Here is a 25,598-nt window from a genome sequence, read left to right as displayed (position 1 = left end):
TGCAGGATTGGTTTTCGATAATTGTTATTTTAAAATTTGATAATTAAATAATTTTAAGTATATAATTATTATATTTCTTTAAGATGTTTTACACATATATTTCACATTATAAAATGTACTAATATGAAATTATATATAATTATATTTTTCCTAAAAAATAGTGTCCGTATTAATTATCTATGTGTTTTCAGATATTCTAGTTAAATTATTGTTCATATATATAACTTTTTATTAAAAAAAAAAACCTTGTTTACGTTGTATTTAATATAACTATAGATATAGACAATCATAAATTTGTTTAAATTTTATTGAAATTCAATTGTAAAAATAGAATGCCTAATATAAAATTTAAAGGGTTTACTTTTTGTTTAAAGATTATTTAAAGATTGAGTTCACACTAACAAGGTCATCCAGTGCTTTCATAAGTATGTCTTTAATCTTCTCAGTGCTCCGCTTAATCCTGAAAGGACATTGAAAAGCAGTAGTTAAATTTCATTGGAATATAGCTATTAGATATTGAAATAGCAGAAGTTTAAATAAGTTCATTTTTATTTTTTAATTAACTTACATCTTTCTGCTTAAATTTAAATAGATCCAATTTTTAGTTAAAAATTTAAAATAATAATTTTTATTTTTTAATAATAAAATTAATATATTTCTATTAAAAATATTATTAATAAATCTTGTGTCAAATTAGTTATCACTTACATGCTAATTAAAAAATATAATTGAGAACCCAATTTCAACGAGAAGTTAAGAAAATATAAACCCAATAAATCTGCCTTCTAGGGCAAAAAGAAAAACACAAAGCACTTTTATTTATTTATTTATTGATACAAAATAGCACTTTCCTTTGGTGGTGAAGAGCATTCTTATTTCTTGTTCAATACAAAAACATCTAATTATTCCAATCGGATCGGTCTCACTATTACAGAGACATGTAACCGCGTCCAGTCGGCTAAAAATTAAACATACAGCGTAAAATAGTTGTCACAGTAGAAGGCAAATAAATGATGAGAGCCAGAGCCACAATGGTACACAGTGATATTACAGCAGCTTGAGTCTCATGAATCCCACAAGACATCTTCCCTATCTTTATCTGAACAACATCAACCATTGAAAGCGTCAAAAACACAACCCCAACCGTCGATGCCAACACCGATAACAGGATCATGAAACCTCTACTTGGCTTTATTACTTGATATGGATGAGGATTTCCAATGTCCAGATCATCTTTGGTGTTTTGGAAATTGATGAAAAGCTTGAGTGATTTCGCCACCAGGCTCGAAAGGAGGAAGCAAGCGAACGATACAACTTCATACATGACGAGCCTCTTTTCCATCTTGACGTCTGGTGCACATTCGGGTCGATTATCAATGCTCTGTTCGGTGGGAGAGGCGAACGATAAGCCCAAGAAAATGGCTATTGTGAAAAGGGAGTTCACACTAACAAGGTCATCCAACGCGCTTGTTTGAACCTGTTTAAATTTTTCAAGTTCTTCCAGTCTTTCCTGCCACCAGTCTTTTCCATCATTCAGTAGTTGAGAAGTTGCTCCCCTAAATTCATTAGTAAAAAAAACATAGTTAGCTGTATATAATATACACAAACCGTAATTAATTAAGCAAATGGAAAGAGAATAATTAATTAAGTACCTGTCAGCCATACTGTTTCTCGTTATTGCAATGGAAGGTGATTATGCAAGTTGCTATAGGCTAGCCCGGAAAATTTCTGCTTAGCTACTTGGTATATATAGCCAGAAAATCGTTGCATGTTTTGGATGGATATCTACCATGTTTCTTTTGATATTTATTTAACTTCATATACAATATTTTAAATTTATTTTTTTGATTACTGTACAGTACAAGTCATAATATGGAAAAATTAAAAGATTTTTTTAATTTTGATGGGGTACCACATTAAAAGACTACAAGAGTTGAATCCAATTGGTAGGCATTTTAATGGAAATAACCTCAAATTCAATAATTAGATTTTATCAACAATATTTAGCACTTTTTAGGTTAAAAAGTAAATTTTACCTGATATCAGAGCATGTTACAAATTCAAGATTTGAAAAACCATGGCAGGGCAAATCGTAGGCCCAAATGGATCCATTAGCTAGTAAAAAAGTTTATACTTATAGAGTCAAGCCATAAAAAGAAAAAGCAAAACCCTAAGTGAATTATCGCAAGCAGCACTCCGAGAGATAATTGAACTTAAAAGCTTAAAGTTTAATTCAAAGGGGAGTGTGGGCGTACTATATAAAAAGACTAAGAAATTTTAAAAAGAATATGAATAAGAAAAAGTTAACTTTAATTGAATTAAATCATTTTAATGAAAGCAATGCTAAACTTAATAATTAGATTTTACCAATAATACTTAACATTCTCTGAGTAAAAGAGTAAATTTTTACAATAACTTATATTATTATAATATTATTCTTAAAAATAATTAATTGTTAATACATAATAAAACCTGCAACAAATTAGTAAATTAAGTACTATTTGTTTATTCAAGATTTTATTATTATTATTATTATTATTATTATTATTATTATTTTATCAAAGGGCATTACTTTACATGATACCTGATATTTGTAGTTTGTAGGTCCAGGTATGGTGCTGCGCGTGCAATTAATTTTGTTTCCATATGTAGGCTGGCTTTTAGAAAACTGCCACGTTTAGAAAATTATTCATTCACAGCAACCAAGAAAATTATTTTATTCGTATTATCTAACCATATAAAATACTCATATTAATGTTTTTGTCTTGTTGTATTAAAAACAACGACAAAGTACTTATCACGACTTTGACGTGTGAAATCATACTCAATCAGTCATTTCAGTCATTCTGGCTGACGTCATTGATTATCTAAGAAGTATTTAATTTAATTTATAAAATATAATTTAAAAATTAATATTTAAAATTTTAAATAATTATATATTTTATTAAAATAATTATAAATAATTAATAAATTATTAATGTATTTAATAAAAAATAATTTATAAATATATTTATTATTAAAATAATTATAAAAAAATATTTAATCTAATTATTTTATAAATATGAAAATTATAAATATTAAAATAAAAAATTAAACTTTTCACTTAAGTAAAATTTTAATTAATTATTATTTTTCATTAAAGATCTTATATATATATATATATATATATATATATATATATATATATATATATATATATATAAAAGAAAATAAATAGTATTTATATTATTTTTTTTTCTTTATGTTTGGAGATATTATTTCTAAATATGAATATAGTTAAACTTTTATAATTATAGTTAAAGTTTTATTCTTAATTAAGCAATAATAAAATTATTTTTAAAATTATAAAATTTTAAATTTTAATTAAATAAATATAACAAAAGCAGGTCAATGATGAAAAGATCTCAAACAATGACAAAAGAATTGAATATATATAACAATAAATGTCTAGATTCTCATGACACCCCCTTATCTTTGCCCTAAAAGACTAAACATATATCTAGTAATAACAGAATCAAACACCACATACAATCTAGAACAAATTACAATAAAAGTTTTTTTTTTTCAAATAAGAAAAACAAATTACAATAAATATACCTAATTTCAACTCTCTTTTTTTTACTACCTCTGTGAGTTAAGCTTCAATTTGCTTTCTTTCACCTAAGTCAAGCTTCCAAAATAACAGAAAATTTTTGCATAAAAGAGAAGTACATATCAATCAATTTATTATATTTTTATATAAATAAATATTCATAAAAAATAATATAAAAAATTTAAAAAATATAATAATATTAATAAAATATATAAATTTATTAATAAGCAAGCTGTGAGCTTTATCTTTTTACTTCATAATCTTTTTACGAGGTTTATTAGATAATTTTTAAATTTAAATCTTTTATCAAAAGAAATATTTACAACTCTTTTATAATAAACAAAATAACTTAATAATAAAAATACATAATAATTCTATTAAAAGAGATAAAATATTATTAAAAATTTAAAATATATTAATAGTGATAAATTTAATAATTTATTTAATTAAAATTTATTAATAATGATATATTTATAATCTATTCTAAACAAATATAAATCTAAGAGTTATATATTTAAAAAAAAACAATGTTATCATAAAAACACTTATAAGTTGCTTTCAAAATAAAATTAAAGTAAAAAAAAAAAAAGGAAAATGTATCTAGAGAGAAGCAGAGCATATATATATATATATTGCTACCTTTTTGAATTTTGACAAAGAAGTTAAGTTTGAAATTATCCATTTAGCCGATTAATTAACAGTTATCGTTGGCAGCTGTAAGCATGAATGCCGGTTGCATACCTCAATTATTGTTTTGTTGTAATGGTGGGTGAAGCGCAATTACAAATACCTGTACTTAATTTTCACATGCGAAACATAGTCAACGAAGACTTCCCCTGAGGCGTTTCTATTTATTGGGGTTGATCGCATTGATGATTTGAGACATCACTCATCATCATTTGGTCATAACTGAAAAAAAAAAAAATTATAATTTTAAATTTAGTAAATATTAAAGAATTTTTTTAAAAATATATAATATGCACTTTCAATTTAGAAATGAGAAGTGATAATACTTTATAATATCTCCAACGACTTTTTTTTTTAGTTTTTATATTTATAATAAAAAAATTTAATTATTTTTAATTAAAATTTTATTTTCAAAAAAATAAAAATTAAATATAATTATATAATAATTTAATTAATTTTTTTTATAAATAATTTATTTCAAATAAAACCTTTTACTCTTATCATCTGAGCCTATGGACGGCCAAGACTTTTTAGTCTTGGTCACCTTGTGACATAATTGGATTTTTATATGGATATTAAAACATTGATAGCTTAATTCAGTGAAATCTCGGTTTCAAATTTTAATCAGAATTATTTATATAAAAAAATAATATTATTTATAAATTTTCATTTAATAAAATTATAATTATTTATAAATTAAAATAAAATTCATTAATATAAAGTATTTAAAATTCAATTGATAAAAAATAAAATATAAATGTTGTACTATATATATCAATAATTTTGAAAAATTTTAACTTAGAGTCTCCTCTCTTCTTTCTTTGTTTATATATAAATAGAAAAATACTATAATTATTGTAATTTAAACACAAAGAAGGTATAAACTCTCGGATTTAATCTCAAATAGAAGAATTATTAGGTGTACCCAGTGCACATATACTATTCCTCACAATCATGTGAGACCCAGTATCTATATTATAAGAAGGGTCCACTTTCTGTGAGAGAGTGAATATTATATTTTAGTATTCCCGTGTACCTAATAATTAGCCCTCAAATAGAGCCAAATAATTTTTTTTTTTTAAGTATGAACTCATCCATCTAATAAAAATTATAAATTATTACGTTAGAATAATTAATGGAATGGACCATAATTTGATATAAAAGATCGATTCACCTCTCTCCTTTCTGATGTTAAAAGATCTAGAAGCCTACTAAACCTTGTGAATTGCAGCCATCTACAGATTTGTAAGTAATACGAAGTCACAGCAGACGCTTTCTCATGCCGATGGCAACCAGAAGCTTAAATCGGATAGTAGCAACAGTGATGATTTCATCTGCGACGCTCTCTCTCACACACAAGCCGGCGTTTGCAAGTATATAGCTCCTCTTCTCTCCCTCCATGATGTATATATTCTTCTGTAAATTAAATACGTAATCATAGATTTCCTCTCTGAAAGCAGACTTAACTCATCCGGCATGCCCTGATTCTGTTAGCTTTGATGCTAAGGAGAAGATGAAAACAATAGGTTACCACTCCTATTTTAGCAGTGGAGAAAACAGGTAAGATCATTGCTATTTAAGCTTCTTTAATTTTGTTTCTTTTCTTCAGCTTTTTTGTTGCTTCATTTCTTCTATGAATATGAAGCAGCGCACAGAAGGGCAATGAGATGCATCATGGGTTCGAATGTAATAAAATTACCAGGCGAGCGCTCAAGGTCCTCTTCAATTACGACAAATGTCCTACTCGTGATTTGGATTCAAAATTGAATGAAACTAATTGTGGACGCTTCCCAATAGATAAAGGTTCGTCATTCGTGGGATATGCCTCTGATTTTTAATTTTGCATGGAAATTTTGATAAACTAGCTAACTCTTTGGCGCAATTGTCATAATTAATTGACAGGGGAAGTGGTAAAAAATGTAGTGGAGAATGAGAACTACAAGGAGGATGTTGAAAATAAATATAAATCGAAGGTTTGGTACAGGGATGTTGACGTGGGTAAAGGTGCTCCTGCAACAAATGATCCGATCCTACAAGTAATTAATAATCATCCTTGCCCTAAGATCATAATTTTATATGCATATATTTACAAAAATAATGAAACTTTTACCTTATTAATTGCATTGCATCTTTTGGCAGCTGAGAATCCACTTTATTCTTTATAACGATTTCGAACAAACTGTTCATAACAGTAAAGAGAAAAATGGTTCTCCGGTAGTAGTCCCCTTGTGTGAAAATCGATTTGGTCCAGGTGAGAAAATTGTATTGCGTATCTAGAATTTTTTTTATCTAAATCTCATTCATTATAAATTCAAGACAAATGACCTACTGTCTTAATAAGCAAGACTTTCCCCACATATCTATCTTTTTCTCTCTCTCTCAAATAGAGAATTAATTGTCACAGGATTTGATAAAGCGATTCAAGGCATGCGAGTAGGAGGAATAAGAAGGATTATTCTTCCCAGAAAATGTGTACCGGTCAGAATCTTTAGAATCTGTTATATATATTTTTATATATTCTATTTCATATCATTTTCAATTTTTTGTTCACATAGTGATAATTATATATTTTTTTATCAAATCACTCGATTATTAAAATTGGAAAAAATATTAACTATTGGGAATCAATGATAAATTATTATTTAGTCTCTATATTTTAACGAAACTAATTATTTAATCTCTGTATTTTAAAAAAAGTATTATTTAGTCCTTTTATTTTGTTTCTGTTAAACTATTTAGTCATTTCGTTAAATTTTTCATTATTTATACTATTTAAATTATTATTTAATCCCTCAATTTTAAGAAAACTAATTATTTAATCCTTATATTTTTAAAATACTATTATTTAGTCCCTCTATTTTAATAAAATTAATTAGTTTGCTAATATATTTTGAAAATATAACCTTACTATGTGGAAACTAAATCTAAAATAAGGGGGAAATGATTAAGGTAGTTTAGGTATAAAAAATAATTAAATGATTAAATAGCTAATAGAGTCAAATTACAGGGACTAACTAATATATTTTTACAAAAATATAGGAACTAATTAATTAATTTTACTAAAATAGAGGGATTATATAGTAATTTGACCAATATTGACTAACAAAAAAATTGAAGGATGGACTAAACAGTTTAACAGAGATAAAATACATGGATTAAATATTGTATTTTTTAAAATATAGAGATTAAATTGTTAGTTCGTTAAAATATAGGGACTAAATAGTAATTTTTTCACTTAATTATAGTAAAATTGAAAAATACAAAAAAATATTGAAATTTTTTAGGAATTGCATATTAATTTATCTTATGTCGATCTATCTGTTGAAAATTTAAAGAGACTGCCTTGTGTTGTACAGATGATTTCTGGGCGTAATGATTCGAAGGTCAAAGAGTACGGTGTTATGGATGTGGAATTGGTTGCACTTTGTGCTTCCCCGGCCTGTTGCTTCAAAAACGAATCCTAAATAAAAATAATATTTCAGTTGGCTTCCTTTTATAGAAAAAAATAGTATAATAATAAAGCAGAAGCAGAACGACCGGAGACATCTTCATGTCATAGAAACAATGAATCATTGATCAGAACTGCTGCTCTGCTAGCCGTTGTGGACTGGAGAACTTTAATAATATGTGACGATGTTGGTTCTATATCAACATCAATCATTTTCCTTATAAATATACGGTGTTAGTTTATGCTTTGCACCTGTTAATTTATTTTCTTTTATTATGTCATTTTTTTTTGGTAACACTGAAGAGGAAACAGACCTAAAAATCAACGGACTACCCAACTAAGGCAAGCTATCCCAATGTAATCATGAACCAGACCCGGGTAAGGGTAAAGCATAGGAGGAGCCTAACAATCTATGAACACCCAACGAAACACTGACAGTCACACTCACTTCCCAATCTAAATCCAACAACCTCTTAACAGCTTCAAAAATGACTTGGCACTCTGCAACTCGCCAGTGGGCAGAACAATGGCCTTGACTACCGCAGAGCAATCACACTCGACAATAACTTTCCTGAACCGCAACGATCAAGCAAACCTCCGCCCTTCCAACACAACTCTTAACTCAGCAAGCTCAACAGAAACTTTTCCAGTATTCACTAAATACTCAGTATATCCATTATTCCGCAACAAGCGTCCACCTTAAGCCATATCACTGCTTCCACAAACAGCCCCATCCGAGTTCAAATAAATCCAATAACAGGGAACAGGATTCCATCTCATCCACTTCACTACTTTCTCCCTAACACCACCGCTATCACGAGGCACCTTAAGAAAAGCCGACGAGAAAGCATGGACTCTATTATAAGTCACTACATCTAGACTCTACACATTATCACTCTCACCATTAAAAATAATCCCATTCCTTCTCTTCCAAAAGGATTACAAAGCTGTGCCAAAAACAATGCCCCACAAAGGCCCGTCCCTACTCTGACTCATTCTTAAGATTAGACAACAACCACCTTCCCATCGACGCTTCCTCAAAAAAATCTTCCGTATGATCATTCCCCTCAACAACATACCCCAAACACCTCTCACAGTGATACAATCTTTCAAGACATGCATCTGCGATTCCAACCCACACCTACAAAGTGGGCACATAGAAGAAGCCGATAAATGCCTGCTGCGCCTTTCTTCGTTGGTTAACAATCTGCCATGAAGACAAATCCAGAGGGAGCTTCGAATCCTTTGAGGCCCTTGCCAACTCCCAGCAACTTTCCAATCAACATTTTATAGCTCTCCTTCCCTAGCATAAATATAATCATAAGCCAACTTAATGGAAAAATTCCCATTTTTTGAACCCTTCCAACATACCAAATCATCACCTTCCTAAGCTGACAGAGAACGAGTAGACTCAAGCAGCTCCGAACAGTAGTACCCCGGAAGGAAATTGGCAAAATCATCCCATTTCCAGCATCCCAAATCATCCACATACTCATTAATAGACAAATCTAACACTGCATCTGGAACAGCCATAACAGAAATCTCCCGCAAAGCCACATCCTCAGAGCCAGCAATCCTTCCAAAATTTGGCAACATTTCCATTACCCACAATCCACTTAAGATTGCCTATGAATTATCCCACACCTTAGCAATCCCCCTCCAAATACTAGAGCATCCACACCTTAAGAGATTATTTTAAGTGGATCTTGTTTTTTCTCTTAATTTATTGGGCCTTGTATGTCGAGTCTTGAGCTTTGTCATACAATATTTAAAAAATATAAAAACATGTAAAAAATTTTTACGTTTTTGTTTTCCATATGGATCACTGCAATTTTAATTTGATTATTAATAAAAAAACAGAATAAAATAAATTTAATTCTATATAATCTGTTTTAATATAATAGGTTTATTCAGTTTGGCTGGAGACTCTCAAAAACTGTTCACACCTCTAATTCTTATGTTGTATTATTGTTGTTGATTTTTTTTTTTTAACTTTTTTCTATGGTGAAAATTTTTATTCACATAAATGCATAACGTAATTTATATTATCATTTAGTAAGAAATTGGTAAATGGTGATTTTAAATAAGGCTTATCTGATATGGTGAGCCGGATTAATGGAGCAATTTGTACTCCATTGAGAGTCCAATTTCCATTTCTATCTTAAAAAAAAAAAATCATTTCTATCACTAACTTGTGCTTATAAACAAGAAGATAAAAAAATATACATAATAAATATGCTTTCTAAAAGAAAAATTAAATAAATAAACGCGCAACACTTTTAGTTTATTTATTTCTTGAATATTATGTAACACGTTTTAATTTTTCCAAAAAATTATATGATTGCAGTTCTATGTAGGTAATTTTACGTGAAACGACTAGTCAATAGAAATTATTTATATATTTATATGAGTCCTATAAAAATATAACTATCCTGCACAAGGGCGAATGCAAGATTATGTAGGAGCCCAAAATTTATGTAGTCATATAATTATTATAATTAATAAAAATTAATTATAAATTAAATTTTTATTAAATAATAATCAATATTCACTTTTTTTTATAAATCATATATTTTATTAATTTTAAATAATTAGAAAAAAAACTTAATAAAGAATATCCATATTACACCTAGTTCAGTAAATCCATATAATACACTAAACTTAGGACATAAAATGTTAAGTGAAAAAAATCTTGTATAAAAATATCAAAATACAAGGATCAAAATGAAATTTATTTTTGAAGGATAAAATAATTTTAAAAAAATTAAATAAAATTTTGATTAAATATAGAAATCCAAATAAAAACATAAAATATACCGTCGAAATGTAAACTTCCAATTAGGTCAAATCAGTTTGCGATTATAGTAAAACCCATGCCTTTGAACATTGATGGGAACAGAAGAACATTGATTTGTATTAACTTGAGTAACATATAAATACTGTACATGGTAGAGATTTGCTATGAGTGAAACACTGTAAGATATATATTCAGTATTTACAAGATAATTATATAATATTAAGATAATTATATAATATTATCTCTATCACGCCCCCTCAATTTGGGCAAGGTATTGATAGAATTGCTAGCTTGTATTGAAGAATTTCATGACACGTGTGATACTGCTTTGGTTAACAGTCTTGCAATTTGGTCCTTCGAGGAAATGTGTTGAACTGAGATTTCTTTCTTGGATACCATATCTCGTATAACATGAAAATCCACTTCAATATGCTTTGTTCTAGCATGAACACTGGATTGGCCGAAAGATAAGTGGCACCAATGTTATCGTACCATAAGTTTGGAGTTTGGGAATGAAGATATACAATTTCATGAAGAAGAGACTTAAGCCAAGTTACCTCAGTCATAGCTACCCCAATTGCTCTATATTCAGCCTCAGTAGACGATTTAGAGACTGTTTGTTGCTTCTTAGTACTCCAGCAAATAAGATTTTGTCCCATGTACACTATGTAACCTGTTATGGATTTGCGGTCATACATATTAGGAGCTCAATCTGCATTAGCATACACATTGATATTATTATCTCTGGATTTTGTAATTAGGAGACAAAATTGTTGTGTTACTTTGAAGCAGTGCAAGATGCGTTTGACTGCCACCCAATGTCGTTCACATGGTTCATGAAGGAACTAAGACACATGGTGCATAGCATAACTAATATCCAACAGAGTGATAGAAAGGTACCAAAGACCCCTACTATATTATGATACAAAGTGGAATTAGAAACTAGATCGCCTTCACGGTTACTGAGCTTGGTTTTAGTGCAAGCTGGTGTAGATATACCTGTATAGCTGTCCATACTTGCCTTATTTAATAAGTCACCAATTTATTTGTTTTGAGAAAGAAGAATGCCAGTTGATAATTACAGGACCTCCACACCTAAGAAATAGTTAAGTGGCCCAAGTTCACGAAGCATGAAAGCATCTTTCAAGGAAGTAATGTCTTAGAGATGAAGGGTGAATCATTACCAGTCAAAAGAATGTTGTCTACATAGACGAGGCAATAAGCTCGGATATCACCATGGACGTAGATAAAAAGAGAGGAATCAGCATTGCAGGTTTTGAAATGCATTTGCAATAGAGCACTTTGCAACTTGTGGTACCATTGCTTTTATTATCAGATATAAAGAACCATGAAGAAGAGTTGAGCTGACTGATAAGTGCACAATTAATATTTTTACTCTCATCACATTTAGTGTTTTTAGTGTATTTTTATGCCTAATTCAGTTGATTAAAGTATAATTATCAATTAGGCATATTTTTAGAGAGTTGTTGGAATAATTGTGTTAAATTGAGAAATTTTCAGCATTTGCATTAATTTGACATTTGCTGTATTTTTTAGGTGTTTCTAAAGTTGTAGGTCTCCAAATCCAATGCTGTTTAATTCATTGAAAAGCTAAGTCAGAGCACTACAAATGACAAAGAAGGACCAAAGCCCAAATCAGTCTCCAAGGTTGTCAAAATTAGATATGAATCTATTACAGAAGCCTACACTTGATGTGTCACGACCAGTCTTAGTATTTATTTTATATCTAGAGCTCTAGATGTCCAAATAAAGCAAACCCAAGCCCAATTGAACTTTAAGAACCACCTCTACAATTTCTATGGGGGCTGAAGACAAGACTACATCGTTTTAGTGGTTAAAAATGGCAGTGAAGTTAGATGTATGGGCTGGATCGTCTGTCAGAACCAGTTTCAGTTTTTAGCCCATAACTTGGGCTGTAGACCTCCGATTTGAGCAAATGAGCACTCATTGGAAAGTTAAGAAGTAGGGCTACAATTTTCCTGAGGAAGTCAGAGACAAAATCAGAAGGGAAGTAGCTGAAAATTAGCCATGATTACAGAGCAGAGAATCTGTCTTTTTGAATTTCAAAAATTTTCTAAGTTTGGATCTTATCTTTGGATTAGGTTTTTGAGTATAAAGATCACCTTTGGAGGCAGCAGAGAGACACACTTTCAGACCTTCATTCTCTATTCACATTCATAGTTTTAGATTTCTTCATTATTGCTTTATTTTCTGTAAGCCATGAATATGAGCAGCTAAGTTTCTAAATTTAGTTCAAGTATGTATGATTTGTGAGACCAGGTTCTTAATTTAAATTATGTCTTTTTGAATATCTATTGTTTCTCGATTTCATTGTTTTTTATCTATTGAATGATTTGCTAAGAAAGCCTGTTAGTTAATTGTTTGATGTGATTAATTGCTAGTTCATCTTCATAACTGATGGGCGAATCCGCAAGTATACGGGTCGTCTCAAGTAATAGAGTGATGAGTCAAGTATCGTTCCCACGAGGATTTGTCGTTTGAGTACCAAACTATGAATGAAGCGATTATTTGGGCTAATGATTGGTGAATAAATGGTAAATGTAAATGAGCAAGGTAAATATAAATGAGCAAAGTAAATTGATTAATCTAATTGGAATGGGTAAAGAGCAAGCAAATAAATTCTAAATCTGGATGCAATTGAACTAAATTAATAACGGGTAATTTAAATCAAAGTCTAATTATGTTAAAAGTGATTCCAGAGTTGGGGGTTTATGCATAAATTAATTGGGATTTTTCTTGGGCATTCCAATTTTTAGGGAAAAATAGAGTTTGAAGGTGATTAATTCTAAATTCCTTTGATATCTTTTTTAAGCAAACCAAAGTGTGTTCTAAAATAACCAAATCTACTTTCGTATGATATTTGATTAATTTAAAACCCATTAAGTTTTGTAACCAATATTAATTACTCTTAAAACCCAAGTTTATTTCTAAATCTAGGTAAATTTTAAGTTCCAATCCTTGATTATCTATCTATGACTTTCACCTTTCGGTCCTTCAATCAAAGATTAATACAATACCCAATGGGTACCAACATTAGGTAAGTGAATCAAGCACACAAGGAAGGAATCAAAACTCATATTTATGTAAAATAAGGAAATACCCAGTCCAAATCTACAAATTAATCTAAAACATATTTCCCAACTCTGAAATCTAAAGAGTTTACTTACTCATAATGGTATTTACAAGAAAGATTGATGGAAAAGTAAAGAAAAACATGATAAGAGGACTAAAATAAAAAAACTCAGGTAGAAGAACCCAAAACTCTGGTTTCTGGAGCTCCAAAAAAAATGGTTGCAGCAACTCCTCCCCAAGAGAAATGGCGTTTTCTCCCTCTCTCTATTTTTATTTCTTTCCTTTTTGTTTCTTTTCCCCCGTTTTCTCCTTTGGCAAAAACTAGGAAATGATCAATTTATATGGTCCCAAAAAGTTGCCCTAAAAGTGAATAGGAGCCAAGTAGTGGATAGGAAATGAGGTGTAAAATTATCCAAGTCAGCAGCATTATTCACGTTCTGCCAGTCTGCTTAGGGTACTGCTTAACCCTAAGCAGCTTTTTCAGCAAATTTCAGCCTCTGGTTGCACTGTTTGCTTAAGGTTAAGCAGACCCTAAGCAAATCTCAGCAGGCTTAGAATAAAATGGACTTTTCTGCTCATGCTTGACTTTCAGCTTGACTTGTGTTGCACCTTAAGTACTGCCGCTTTACCCTAAGTAGGATCTTAAGCAATTCTTGGCAGGTTGTGGAGTAAAAGCTTGAATATGTAGGATTTAAGCCATGCTTGACTTTCAGCTTGAACAGGCTTAAGGTTAAGCTTATATGACATAGCCTAAGCAACATCATAAGCAAAGTCTCAAGCAAATTTCGGCTAACTTGCTCTTTTAAGCTTGATTTATTCAACTTTCCTCCATGCTTAAAGAATTCCAAATTTCTTTAAATCACTTCCTAATGCACTCATTGATCTTCGATTTGCCACAAAATCCTATCAAAAACAACAAAATTACAAAAATCAAATATAAAGTATCTAAAATTAACAAATAAGCTAAAATAAAGCTAAAAACATAAAATATACTAAAATATAAGGGCAAAATGGATGCAAAACTACCCTAAAATGCCTATATGAAATGAGTGTAACATATTCCCCCAAACTCAAACCTTTGCTTGTCCTCAAGCAAATTAAGAACAATTAATGCAATTTGGGGTATCTTACCTTAAATTTATGAAAATTACTTATCCAAACTCTCAAGCTTACTTTTAGCCACTAACAAACCAGATACCCACTTTCAAGGTACAAAGAATTCAATCCTTACCAAAGTTATCACCGCTTAGCCTTGGGTCAATTATCCATATCATTAAGCCCAAACCAATCAATCACAAAGAATAATCATGCCTAAATAGACTATAGGGTAATCTATAAACTAAAGTGTCTCGAATAATGATGGAAGTAAATGAATGGATTAATGATATCCCAATCCCATAGGCAATTCTCCTATTCCAATCTCCACTAATGTAGCAAAACACCATTAAAAGATCAAAAGGACTTTCAAGGGTTGTAATAGGGCTAAGGGAGTGATAATGTGGCTAACAAGGAAAGGATAAAGGTAGCAAATATGAGAATAATCAAATTATTAAAAGATCAAAACACACAATTTTTTTTTTTTAAGTGTATCTATCACTCAAAGAATTATTCTCATAGAGGGTAGGTAAGTGTTTGGGTTTTGGCTAGGCATTAATGTGGGTTCCAAAGAAATAAGAGGGATAAATATAGGCTCAAATTGATTCCAAAGGGAAATTTTGAAGTGAGGTTGGCTAAGGCTAAAATATGGGTTTAAAATTCAAAGAATGCCTAGATCATTTCTTTTTCAAGTGCAAGCTATGATTTCGCCTTGAAAGGTTTAGAAAGATTGTTCTAGGATTGGTAAGACATCAATTAGCTACTTCTCACCCTAGAGTTTTCTCTAGGCAGTCAAAGTTAATGCAATTGATTGGGTGGCCCTTGGCTAAGAAGATATAAACTAAAGCAAGAATCTAATAACTTTGCACCTATCTAGAACTTTCAATCCATCAAACCCTTCTAAAAGTAAGCTTAATTGCTCTTCAAAGCAATTCTCAATCCTCTAAGGACAAGGTAAAAAAATTATTTTTATGATATGCATGATCCTAAAATGAATGCATAAATCAAATTAAAACTAAGTGTAATCTATATGAAAACTATATGCAAATGTATGTGTATGAGTATAGACATGTGTGTGGTATATGTATAAGTGTATGGATTATCTATATATGAATGAATGAAATGCAATAAATGAATAAATGAAAAATTTAAAGAAAATTTTAAAAATTTTGCAAAAATTTTGCCCTCACCCCCAAACTCAAATGGAACATTGTCCTCAATGTCGAAAATGAATACAAAGATGGGCAAAATTATGTGAACTAATCAATTATTGAAATATATACAAATGGGGATTAAATCAATATAAGCTCAGGAATTCCAAAATTAGCTCAAAATGATATTAACAATGAAGCTTTAAAGAGAAAAACGTGAAAAAGTATCCCAAATTTATGAATTTACACTGCTTAAGAAATTGCTTAAGATTAAGCTTAAGGTTAAGCGAGATCTGCATAAGGTTAGGCAAGATCTCAAGCTCTGGGAACATGCTAAAAAACCCCTCATGATATAGAAAGAACTGCAAGTGATTCAGTACCTCATGATAAAATGAAAGAGATTTGGCTGAAGGTAAACTGTGCTACTCATTAATATCCACAAAATTAGAACTGAAACAAGGAGAAAATGCAAAGATAATGTGTACTAAGATGGAAAATAGGAGTATTCAGAAAAGAACTAGATTCACTACTGCAAAATCATATAGGATAATAAAACAAGAGAGAATAAGCTAAAGAAAATATGTAAGTGTGGGCACAACCGTAAAATAAGATAAATCACATCTATTACCAAAGTTTGAAGTTTAACAAACAAAAGATAAAATGAAACCAAATACTAGAACAAACACAAGAACAAATACAGAAATAGAAACTTATTAAACTAAATAAACTGCTACTACTGCTATTGCTGTCAAGGCTTTGTTGCTGCTTCAGGTTCTGCAGTAGTCTCATTGTGATCTGAAGCTTCAGAAGTAGTCTTTAAATTTTCTGTGAGGTCTTTCATTTGCTAGAGCATGTCTTGGCCCCAATGATATAAATTGTTATAAGATTGGGCCAATTTGTTGTAGAGCTCCAACATTTGAAATTGCTGCTGCTGCTGCTTCTTTTTAAGAGATAAAAATCTCTTTTTAAGTTTCTTTTCTAGCTTCTTCTTCTGGTTGACTTGCTGTTGACCCATGGTATCAATTTTAATTTCTAAGCTCTTCAAGGTTGCAAGGATATCTGTGGTGTCAGGTGAGGGACAGTGAAACTAGCTACTTTAGATTCCAAGGATCTTAGGATGGACAAAATATCTACTGAAAACTGCTGAGCAGTGGCTGCTTGAGGTTCTGCTGGTGCAAAAGCATTGGGTTCTGCAGACCCACTAACATCAGCATGCTGCTGTAATAAGACATATGTATGTCCTACCTTCTCAGAAAGATCCATGTGTAGCAACATTGTACTGTCTATAAAGGACTCACCAGACATTGGCAGCAGCTTATGTAAACTAGCATCAAAGCTAAATGAATTGGCTATGGCAGTTATATAGCCTCCAAAAACTATGCTACCTATGGTATGCCTTGTGGTAGTTTGGTGCCAATGAGTAGCTAAGAAATGGGCTGTGCTAACTTGTTTTCTCTCCTTGATGCACCATAAGAAAAATAAGTCTCCAGCACCCACAATGCTGTTATTATGTCCCCTTCCTAAAATAGTGTAAGAGATAAATCTATAGAGGTATTTCAACACAAGATCTACTATCCTAGAGGCTTTCGCTGTCCTCTGCCTGTAATAACCACCATAAGGTGCAATTTCTTTCCAAAACTTAACAGGATCATAAATGGTTTGTTGCCACTCAATACTCTTATAGCCTGAACCTTGAAAACCAAAAATTTCACTCATAGAACCCATGTCTAACTCCCTATCAATGCCAGCACATCAAAAATAGATCACATCCTTATGCTTAGGAATAGTTGGTTTGAAATTCAACCTTAAGGAACTCAAAAACTCCAAGGTCAAATCTTTATACACTGGTTCCCTAATCCTAGCAAACTTAGTCCAGTTGACAGCATCTAAATAAGCAAATACAGAGTCATAAATTCCTAACTCTTTTAAAATCTACTCATCCATATATTTGTTTGCCGAAATAGGCTTAGAAGCTAAACTCTCATAAGCATTTTTCATATCCATGTCTTTAAAAGCCCAAGGTAATAGAGAAAGTACCTCCTCTATGTCATCTGCAGATGTCGCAGGTGCTGCTTGAGCACTAGTAGGCTGGGGAGAGGCTAAGGGTGACTGAGATACAGGGATTGGAACCACTGGTGATGAAATTTGCGATGAGGACCTAGTTCTTTTACTGACTAGTTCAGAGGAAACCTAAGGTGAAGAGTTAAAGTCCAGAGAAATAGAGGGGTTTCCTTTTCTTTTTCCGACAGTGGCTTTCTTGTGTCTACCCGCAACCATTTTGGTTTTACCTTTAGATTTGGTTTGAGTTGGTGCGGGTTCAGACATTGGTTCTTGAATCTGGGTTTCGAAAATGGGTGTTTCTTTTTGGGCTTCATTTTGTGGTGCGAGGGGGGTTGGCGGGATGAGGGTCGGTGTTCAGTTTTGGGGCAGTGGTAGTGTAGACGGTGGAGGCGATTAAGGTAGTGGTGGTGTTTGCGGTGGTGACTGGGATGGCAGCGACGGACTGGGATTAGGGTTAGGGCTCGCAGAAGGTGAAGATGGAGTAGCCATTTTCGATTTAACAGAGCATTTAGATTTTCTAGGCTTGTGGGTGGACCACATCTTGGTTCTCACCATTTAATAAAGAGAAATAATCTCTTTAACTTCCCAATAATGGCCCAAAAAAAAATGGTGGAGGGAGTGGAACAGAGCTTTGTTTTATCGGGAGTGAGGGTTTTATAAAAATGGTGGAGATTCGGGACTTTGAAAATGTAGGGCAGACACTTAGTAACTTGGGGTAATGCTTAGGGTTAAGCAAAAATTTGCTTAGGGTTAAGCATAATTTGCATAGGGTACAACTTAGGGTAAGCAACATCATCAGCAAATTTCGACAGGTTTTGGAAAAATTATGATTTTACTTACAAAAAATAGTCCAAATGCTATGGAATGCTATGATGACCCTTAGCAATTACCAAATACACATTAACACCACAAAATTGAAGAATTTAAGCTCATCATCTCTCATAAACTTATCAAACATAATACAACCATGAAGGAATTGAAAGGTAAATAGCTCAAATTAGGCATGGAATGTGATTACCTTTCTGTAAACTCAACGAAATGGTCTTATTCCTAAGCTTATACCCAAAGCACATTTGTAGTAGCATTTGAGACAAGTTCCAAACATTCAAAAATTGCAGAAAAGTCATAGAAATTGACTTCTTAAGCAGCATGAACAGTAGCATGAATAATAGCATGAACAGTGGCAAAAACTAACAGACTGCAAAAACTAGCAGTAACTCAATAAAAAACATGCAAATTCTAACTAACTACAAAACTATATATACACTAAAAAGTAAAACTTAACAAACACTATTTTTGCACTTTAATAAAGCTCACATCAGTCCTAAATATCAAAATTGATTCTCATTTAAGTTGTATTTCACAGAATTTACACAAGACACAAAATTAAACATGTGCTATCAAGTAGATTTCAATATCAGCAATTTAGCACAAGTTTAAAAGTGTCACTGTTCACAGGTACTGGATAAAGTGCAGAATTTTGTTTATACTTGCTCCCTTTCAATTCTTTCTTTTTGCTACAAGTGTCAATTTGCCCAATCTTCATGAATGACCTACAAAAGATAAACAAATGTAATTTTTTTTTAAATGAGGGTTAAAACTGAAAATGTAATGAAATGGAAAATTAATAAACTATAAAAGGATACGCTTGGGTTGCCTCCCAAGAAGCGCTTGTTTAAGGTCTTAAGCTTGACCTTCCACTCCAAATCACCTAAATATCCCCAATTGGGGAACTAAGCCATGAAACCTCTACAACCTTTTGTGTGGGTTCTCCAACAATATAATGCTTTAATATCTGCCCATTAACTTTGAAAGTACCTGAGGTTTCATTCCCTATCTCAACAGCTCCATAGGGATATACCTTTATAATAGTGTAACACCCTGACCATCTTGACTTTAATTTTCCAAGAAATAACCTTAACCTAGAATTATATAAGAGAACAACATCCCCTTCCTGAAATTCTTTCCTCCTAATATGCTTATCATGCCATCTCTTAGTTCTTTCCTTGTAAAGCTTGGCATTTTCATAAGCATCCAATCTAAGTTCGTCAAGTTCATTTAATTGCAGCATTCTTTTTTCTCCTGCAGTTTTTAAGTCAAAATTCAGTGTCCTTATGGCCCAATATGATCTATGCTTCAACTCCAAAGGTAAATGACAAGCTTTCCCATACACCAATCTAAATGGTGTGGTGCCAATGGGAGTTTTAAAAGCTGTTATGTAGGCCCAAAGAGCATCATCTAACTTTAGTGACCAATCTTTCCTTGAACTATTCACTGTTTTCTCAAGAATTCTTTTCAACTCTCTATTAGAGATCTCCACTTGACCATTAGTTTGTGGATGGTAAGGTGTTGCAACCTTGTGCTTTACTCCATGTTTTTGTAATAATCTCTCAAATTGATGGTTGCAAAAATGAGAACCTCCATCACTTATAATGGCACGTGGAGTTCCAAATCTTGTAAAAATGAACTTCTTAAGGAATTTGATCACAACTCTAACATCATTAGTTGGAGATGGTATAGCTTCAACCCATTTGCTCACATAATCTACCCCAACTAAAATGTACTTGTGTCCAAAGGATGATGAAAAAGGTCCCATGAAATCAATGCCCCACACGTCAAATAGTTCCATTTCCAATATATTTTAGAGGGGCATTTCATCTCTTTTTGAGATATTACCCATCCTTTGACATTTATCACATGTATTTACAAACTTTCTTACATCTCTAAACATATGTGGCCAAAAGAACCCTGCTTGAAGAACTTTTTCTGCAGTCTTTGTCACACTCATATGGCCCCCATAAAGTGAAGAATGGCAATCTTTAATAACATTCCCTATCTCCTCATCAGCTAAACATCTTCTAATCAACCCATCTCCACATCTCTTAAACAAAAATAGCTCTTCCCAATCGTAATCCTTCACATCAAAAAGAAATTTCTTCTTTTGCTACCATGTTAGATCAGGTGGAAGGATTCCACACACCAAATGGTTCACAAAATCTGCATACTAAGGGGTTTTTGCACTCATGATTACCAACAGCTGCTCATTAGGAAAATAATCATCTATTGGAAGCTCTTTCCCCAAATTATCTCCTTGTTCTTGCCTCAATCTAGACAGATGATCTGCTACTATATTTTCTACTCCTTTCTTGCCTTTAATTTCCAAGTCAAACTCTTGAAGGAGTAGCACCCACCTTATCAACCTAGGTTTGGCCTCTTTTTTCTGAAGGAGATACTTGATAGCTGCATGATCTGTGTACACTATTACCTTAGACCCCACAAGATAGGACCTGGATTTATCTACTGCGAATACCACCACCAAAAACTCTTTCTCTGTAGTAGAGTAATTTATTTGAATATCATCTAAGGTTCTACTTGCATAGTATATTGCATACACCTTCTTATCTCTCCTTTGTCCCAAAACAGCCCCAATGGCATAATCGCTAGCATCGCACATCAACTCAAAAGGTAATGACCAATCGGGTGGTTGCATAATAGGAGCAGATATCAAAGCCTCCTTTATCCTACAAAAAGCATTCATACAATCAGTATCAAAATGAAATTCCACATCTTTACTCAATAAATTGGTAAGAGGTTTAGAAATCTTAGAGAAATCCTTGATGAATCTCCTATAAAATCCAGCATGCCCAAGAAACTCCTCACTCCCTTCACAGATGTCGGGGGTGGCATTTTCTCAATAATTTCTACCTTTGCTTTATCCACCTCAATACCCCTGTTTGATATAAGATGTCCCAAAATAATTCCTTCTTGTACCATAAAATGGCACTTTTCCCAATTCAAAACTAAATTAAGCTATTCACATCTTTGCAAAACTTTAGACAAGTTAGATAAGCATTCATCGAAAGATTTACCATACACAGAAAAATCATCCATGAACACCTCCATAATATCCTCAATCATGTCAGAAAATATGGACATCATACATCTTTGAAATGTAGCTGGGGCATTACATAGTCCAAATGGCATCCTTCGATATGCAAAGGTACCATAGGGACATGTGAAGGTGGTTTTGTCTTGATCATCTGGGTGAATAGGGATCTGAAAGAACCTTGAATAGCCATCCAAATAGCAGAAATAAGAATGATGAGCTAATCTCTCAAGCATCTGATCTATAAATGGTAATGGAAAATGGTCCTTTCTAGTTGCATTATTCAACTTCCTATAGTCTATACACATTCTCCATTCAGTTACAGTCCTTGTCGGTATTAGTTTATTATTTTCATTTTTCACTACTGTGATGCCACCCTTTTTGTGTACAACATGAACTGGACTTACCCAGTTGCTATCAGAAACAGGGTAAATGATACCTGCATTAAGCAATTTTAAGATTTCTTTTTTCACAACCTCTTTCATATTTGGATTCTATCTCCTCTGTAACTCTCTAGAGGCTTTATGATTATTTTCCAACAAAATTCTATACATGCACACAGAAGGATGTAATCCTTTAATATCATCAATGGTATAACCAATTATCTTTCTATGCTTTCTAAGAACTCTTAATAATTTTTCAACTTCACAATCATTCAGTTTAGCACTAACAATCACAGGTTATGTAGAATTTTGACCAAGAAAAGCATACCTGAGATTTGTTGGAAAAGGTTTCAACTCTACCTTCGGTGCTTCACTTTTTTCAAGCTTTGATGATGAAGTTCTATCTTGCTTCAAATCCCCAATCTTTTCAGTATTAGCCATAAGCAAAGGTGGATTTCCTTCCAAGATTGTAGCATATTCTGCAGCTTCTTCAATCTCATCCCCCTTTTTGATGTTATAAACCAAACAAGCTTCTAAGGGATCTTTAGGATGTTGCTTTTTGAGCACTTCTCTGACCTCTTCATCTATCACATCAATTCTCAAGCATGAATTTGAATCATCTTTCTTTTTCATTGCTTGAAACAAATTAAATTCAACTTTTTCTTCCCCAACTTCTAATGTAAGCCTTTCATTTTTTACATCAATCACAGCTCCAGCAATAGCAAGGAAAGGTCTACCAAGAATAATAGGAATGTGTACATCCTCCTCCATCTCCAATACTACAAAATCTACTGGTATGAAAAATTTTCCAACTTTGAGAGGAACATTCTCAATCACCCCAATTGGAAATTTAATAGACTTATCTGCTAACTGTAGTGAAATGGTGGTAGGCTTCATTTCTCCAATCTTCATTTTCTCATAGATAGATAATGGCATTAGACTAACACTGGCTCCAAGATCACATAAAGCCTTATCTATACTGATATCCCCAATGTGACATGGTATGGAAAAACTACCAGAATCTTTCAGTTTAGGTGGGAGCTTGTTCTGCAAAATAGCACTACTTTCTTCTGTGAGAGCTACGGTTTCAAATTCCTCCAACTTCTTCTTGTTAGACAAAATATCCTTCAAAAATTTAGCATATGAAGGCATTTGCGCTAAGGCATCAGTGAAAGGAATAGTCACATGCAAAGACTTTAATACCTCCAAAAACTTCCCAAATTGTTTATCCAACTTCGCTTTCTGGAACCTTTGTAGGAATGGTAAAGGTGGCGTGTAGGCTTTAGGTGCTACATATTAGGTTCTTCCTCTTTACTCTCTCTCTCTTTACTTCTTTTTTCTTCCCCTTGAACTCTCTTCCTCAGCTTCAATTCTAACTTCAACTTCAGTTTTTTCATCTCTTTCTCTGTTTATTTCTTCAATCTTTTTATCTCCACTCTCCAATAATTTTCCACTTCTCAATGAAATAGCCTTGCAATGCTCCCTTGAATTTTCTGGTTGGCTAGGGAGTTTCCCAAATGCTTTGTTATTTTAAGAGCTAGTTTGTTGAGCTATTTTATTTTCTAACATCTTATTGTGTTGCCATTTGATCCACTTTAGATGCTAATTGAGAAATCATTTCTTGTTGACTTTGATGGCTTACTAATAGAGTCTTAATCATGGCTTCCAATCTAGCTGTCTTGTCTGGTTGTGCTTGTTGTGGTAGAGGTGGAGCAGGTGCATTTTGAGGTTTAGGAATTCCAGGAGGAGGACCTCTATTCTGCTGAAAATTCTGATGTTGATGATACCCAGAAGGTTGTTAAAAATTTTGGTGTTGTCCTTGTCTACCTCCCCAAGAGAAATTTGGGTGGTTTCTCCATGCTGGATCATAAGTTTCAGAAAATGGGTTACCACCTAGTCTTTGATTGTAGCTCCCCACATAATCTACTTGCTCACTTGAAAAATCTTGACTAAGTGCAGAAAAATCAGCTGCACAATTTACATTTGCAGCTCCAACTTCTACTGAATTACTAGAACCTCCAGCTGAAGAATCTACTTTCATGCTTAGCTTGTCCATTTTCCTTGTCAAAGCATCAAACTTAGCATTAATCATATTCATGGCATCAAGCTCAAACATACCAGCTGGTTTCTTGATCTCATTCCTCTCACAGCTCCATTGGTAGTTGTTATAAGCAATTTTATCTAGAGCAAAAAAAGCTTCATCTTCAGATTTCTCTATAAGATCACCTCCAGAAGATGCATCAATTGTAATTCTAATAGCTGGTGAAACTCCATTGTAAAAGTGTTGAACAAGCATCCACTTAGGAATCCCATGATGTGGACATCTCCTTTGCAAATCCTTATACCTCTCCCATGCTTCATACAAGCTCTCATCATCTCTAGGTTTGAAAGAAGTCAGCTTATTTCTTAGCTTAGCTGCCTTGCTTGGTAGAAAATATTGAGCTAAAAATGCTTGAGAAAGTTCATCCCATGTTGTGATAGAACCTAGTGGCAAAGAATGTAACCACTCTCTAGCTCAATCCTTCAAAGAAAAAGGAAATAATCTGAGTCGAATTGCATCATCAGAAACTCCATTTATCTTTAACGTATCACTGATCTCAAGAAAGTGTGCTAGATGCACATGTGGACTTTCACTTGGACTCCCCCCAAATTGTGATTGTTGTACCATCTGACAGAGTGCAGGCTTTAGTTCAAAATTATTAGCTTCTACTCTTGGTCTTGTGATACTTGGTATGAAATCCCCAATGTTAGGATAGGCATGATCCTTCATAGAGCGGTTGTTATTGTTGTTGGCCATTTCTTCTTGTAATTGCTCTTGCTCTTGTGCTCTTTCTTGTTGTTGTTGAGCTTTAATTTCAGCTTTTCTCCTCTTAGATTCTACTCTTAAAGCTTTTGCTGTCTTTTCTATTTCTGGATTAAAGAATAAATTGATTTCTTCACTTTTTGTCCTTCTCATAAAATAAAGTACCTGAAAAATAAAATAAACAAATTCTCAAAGTAAAATGGTAAAAGAAAATTAAAGTAAAATAAAATGCCCAAATTAACCAAACAAACAATCGTTCAATATCAAACAAAAATCAAATCCCCGGCAACAGCACCAAAAACTTGATGGGGAAATCCGCAAGTATACGGGTCGTCTCAAGTAATAGAGTAATGAGTCAAGTATCGCTCCCACGAGGATTTGTCGTTTGAGTACCAAACTATGAATGAAGCGATTATTTGGGCTAATGATTGGTGAATAAATGGTAAATATAAATGAGAAAGGTAAATATAAATGAGCAAAGTAAATTGATTAATCTAATTGGAATGGGTAAAGAGCAAGCAAATAAATTCTAAATCTGGATACAATTGAACTAAATTAATAACGGGTAATTTAAATCGAAG

General features: G+C 32.3%; 1 protein-coding gene and 1 non-coding gene across 2 annotated transcripts; one reads left to right on the top strand and one right to left on the bottom strand.

The window, feature by feature from the left end:
• Positions 1–958: 958 nt before the first annotated feature.
• Positions 959–1,663, bottom strand: LOC110647711 (uncharacterized). The gene is made up of 2 exons (XM_021801675.2): positions 1,653–1,663; positions 959–1,556 (listed from the first exon to the last, which is right to left on the bottom strand). Exons 1-2 carry the CDS (start codon positions 1,661–1,663, stop codon positions 959–961), a joined length of 609 nt encoding a protein of 202 aa, XP_021657367.2.
• Positions 1,664–24,520: 22,857 nt separating this feature from the next.
• Positions 24,521–24,627, top strand: LOC131181941 (small nucleolar RNA R71). The gene has a single exon (XR_009150411.1). It is a non-coding gene; the product is annotated as a small nucleolar RNA R71 (small nucleolar RNA).
• The last annotated feature ends 971 nt before the right edge of the window (positions 24,628–25,598 follow it).

Source organism: Hevea brasiliensis, chromosome 7 (genome assembly GCF_030052815.1).
Source record: "Hevea brasiliensis isolate MT/VB/25A 57/8 chromosome 7, ASM3005281v1, whole genome shotgun sequence".
NCBI lineage: Eukaryota > Viridiplantae > Streptophyta > Magnoliopsida > Malpighiales > Euphorbiaceae > Hevea > Hevea brasiliensis.
The sequence above is the reverse complement of the archived record's forward strand: the minus strand, read 5'-3'. Positions and strand labels throughout refer to the sequence as shown.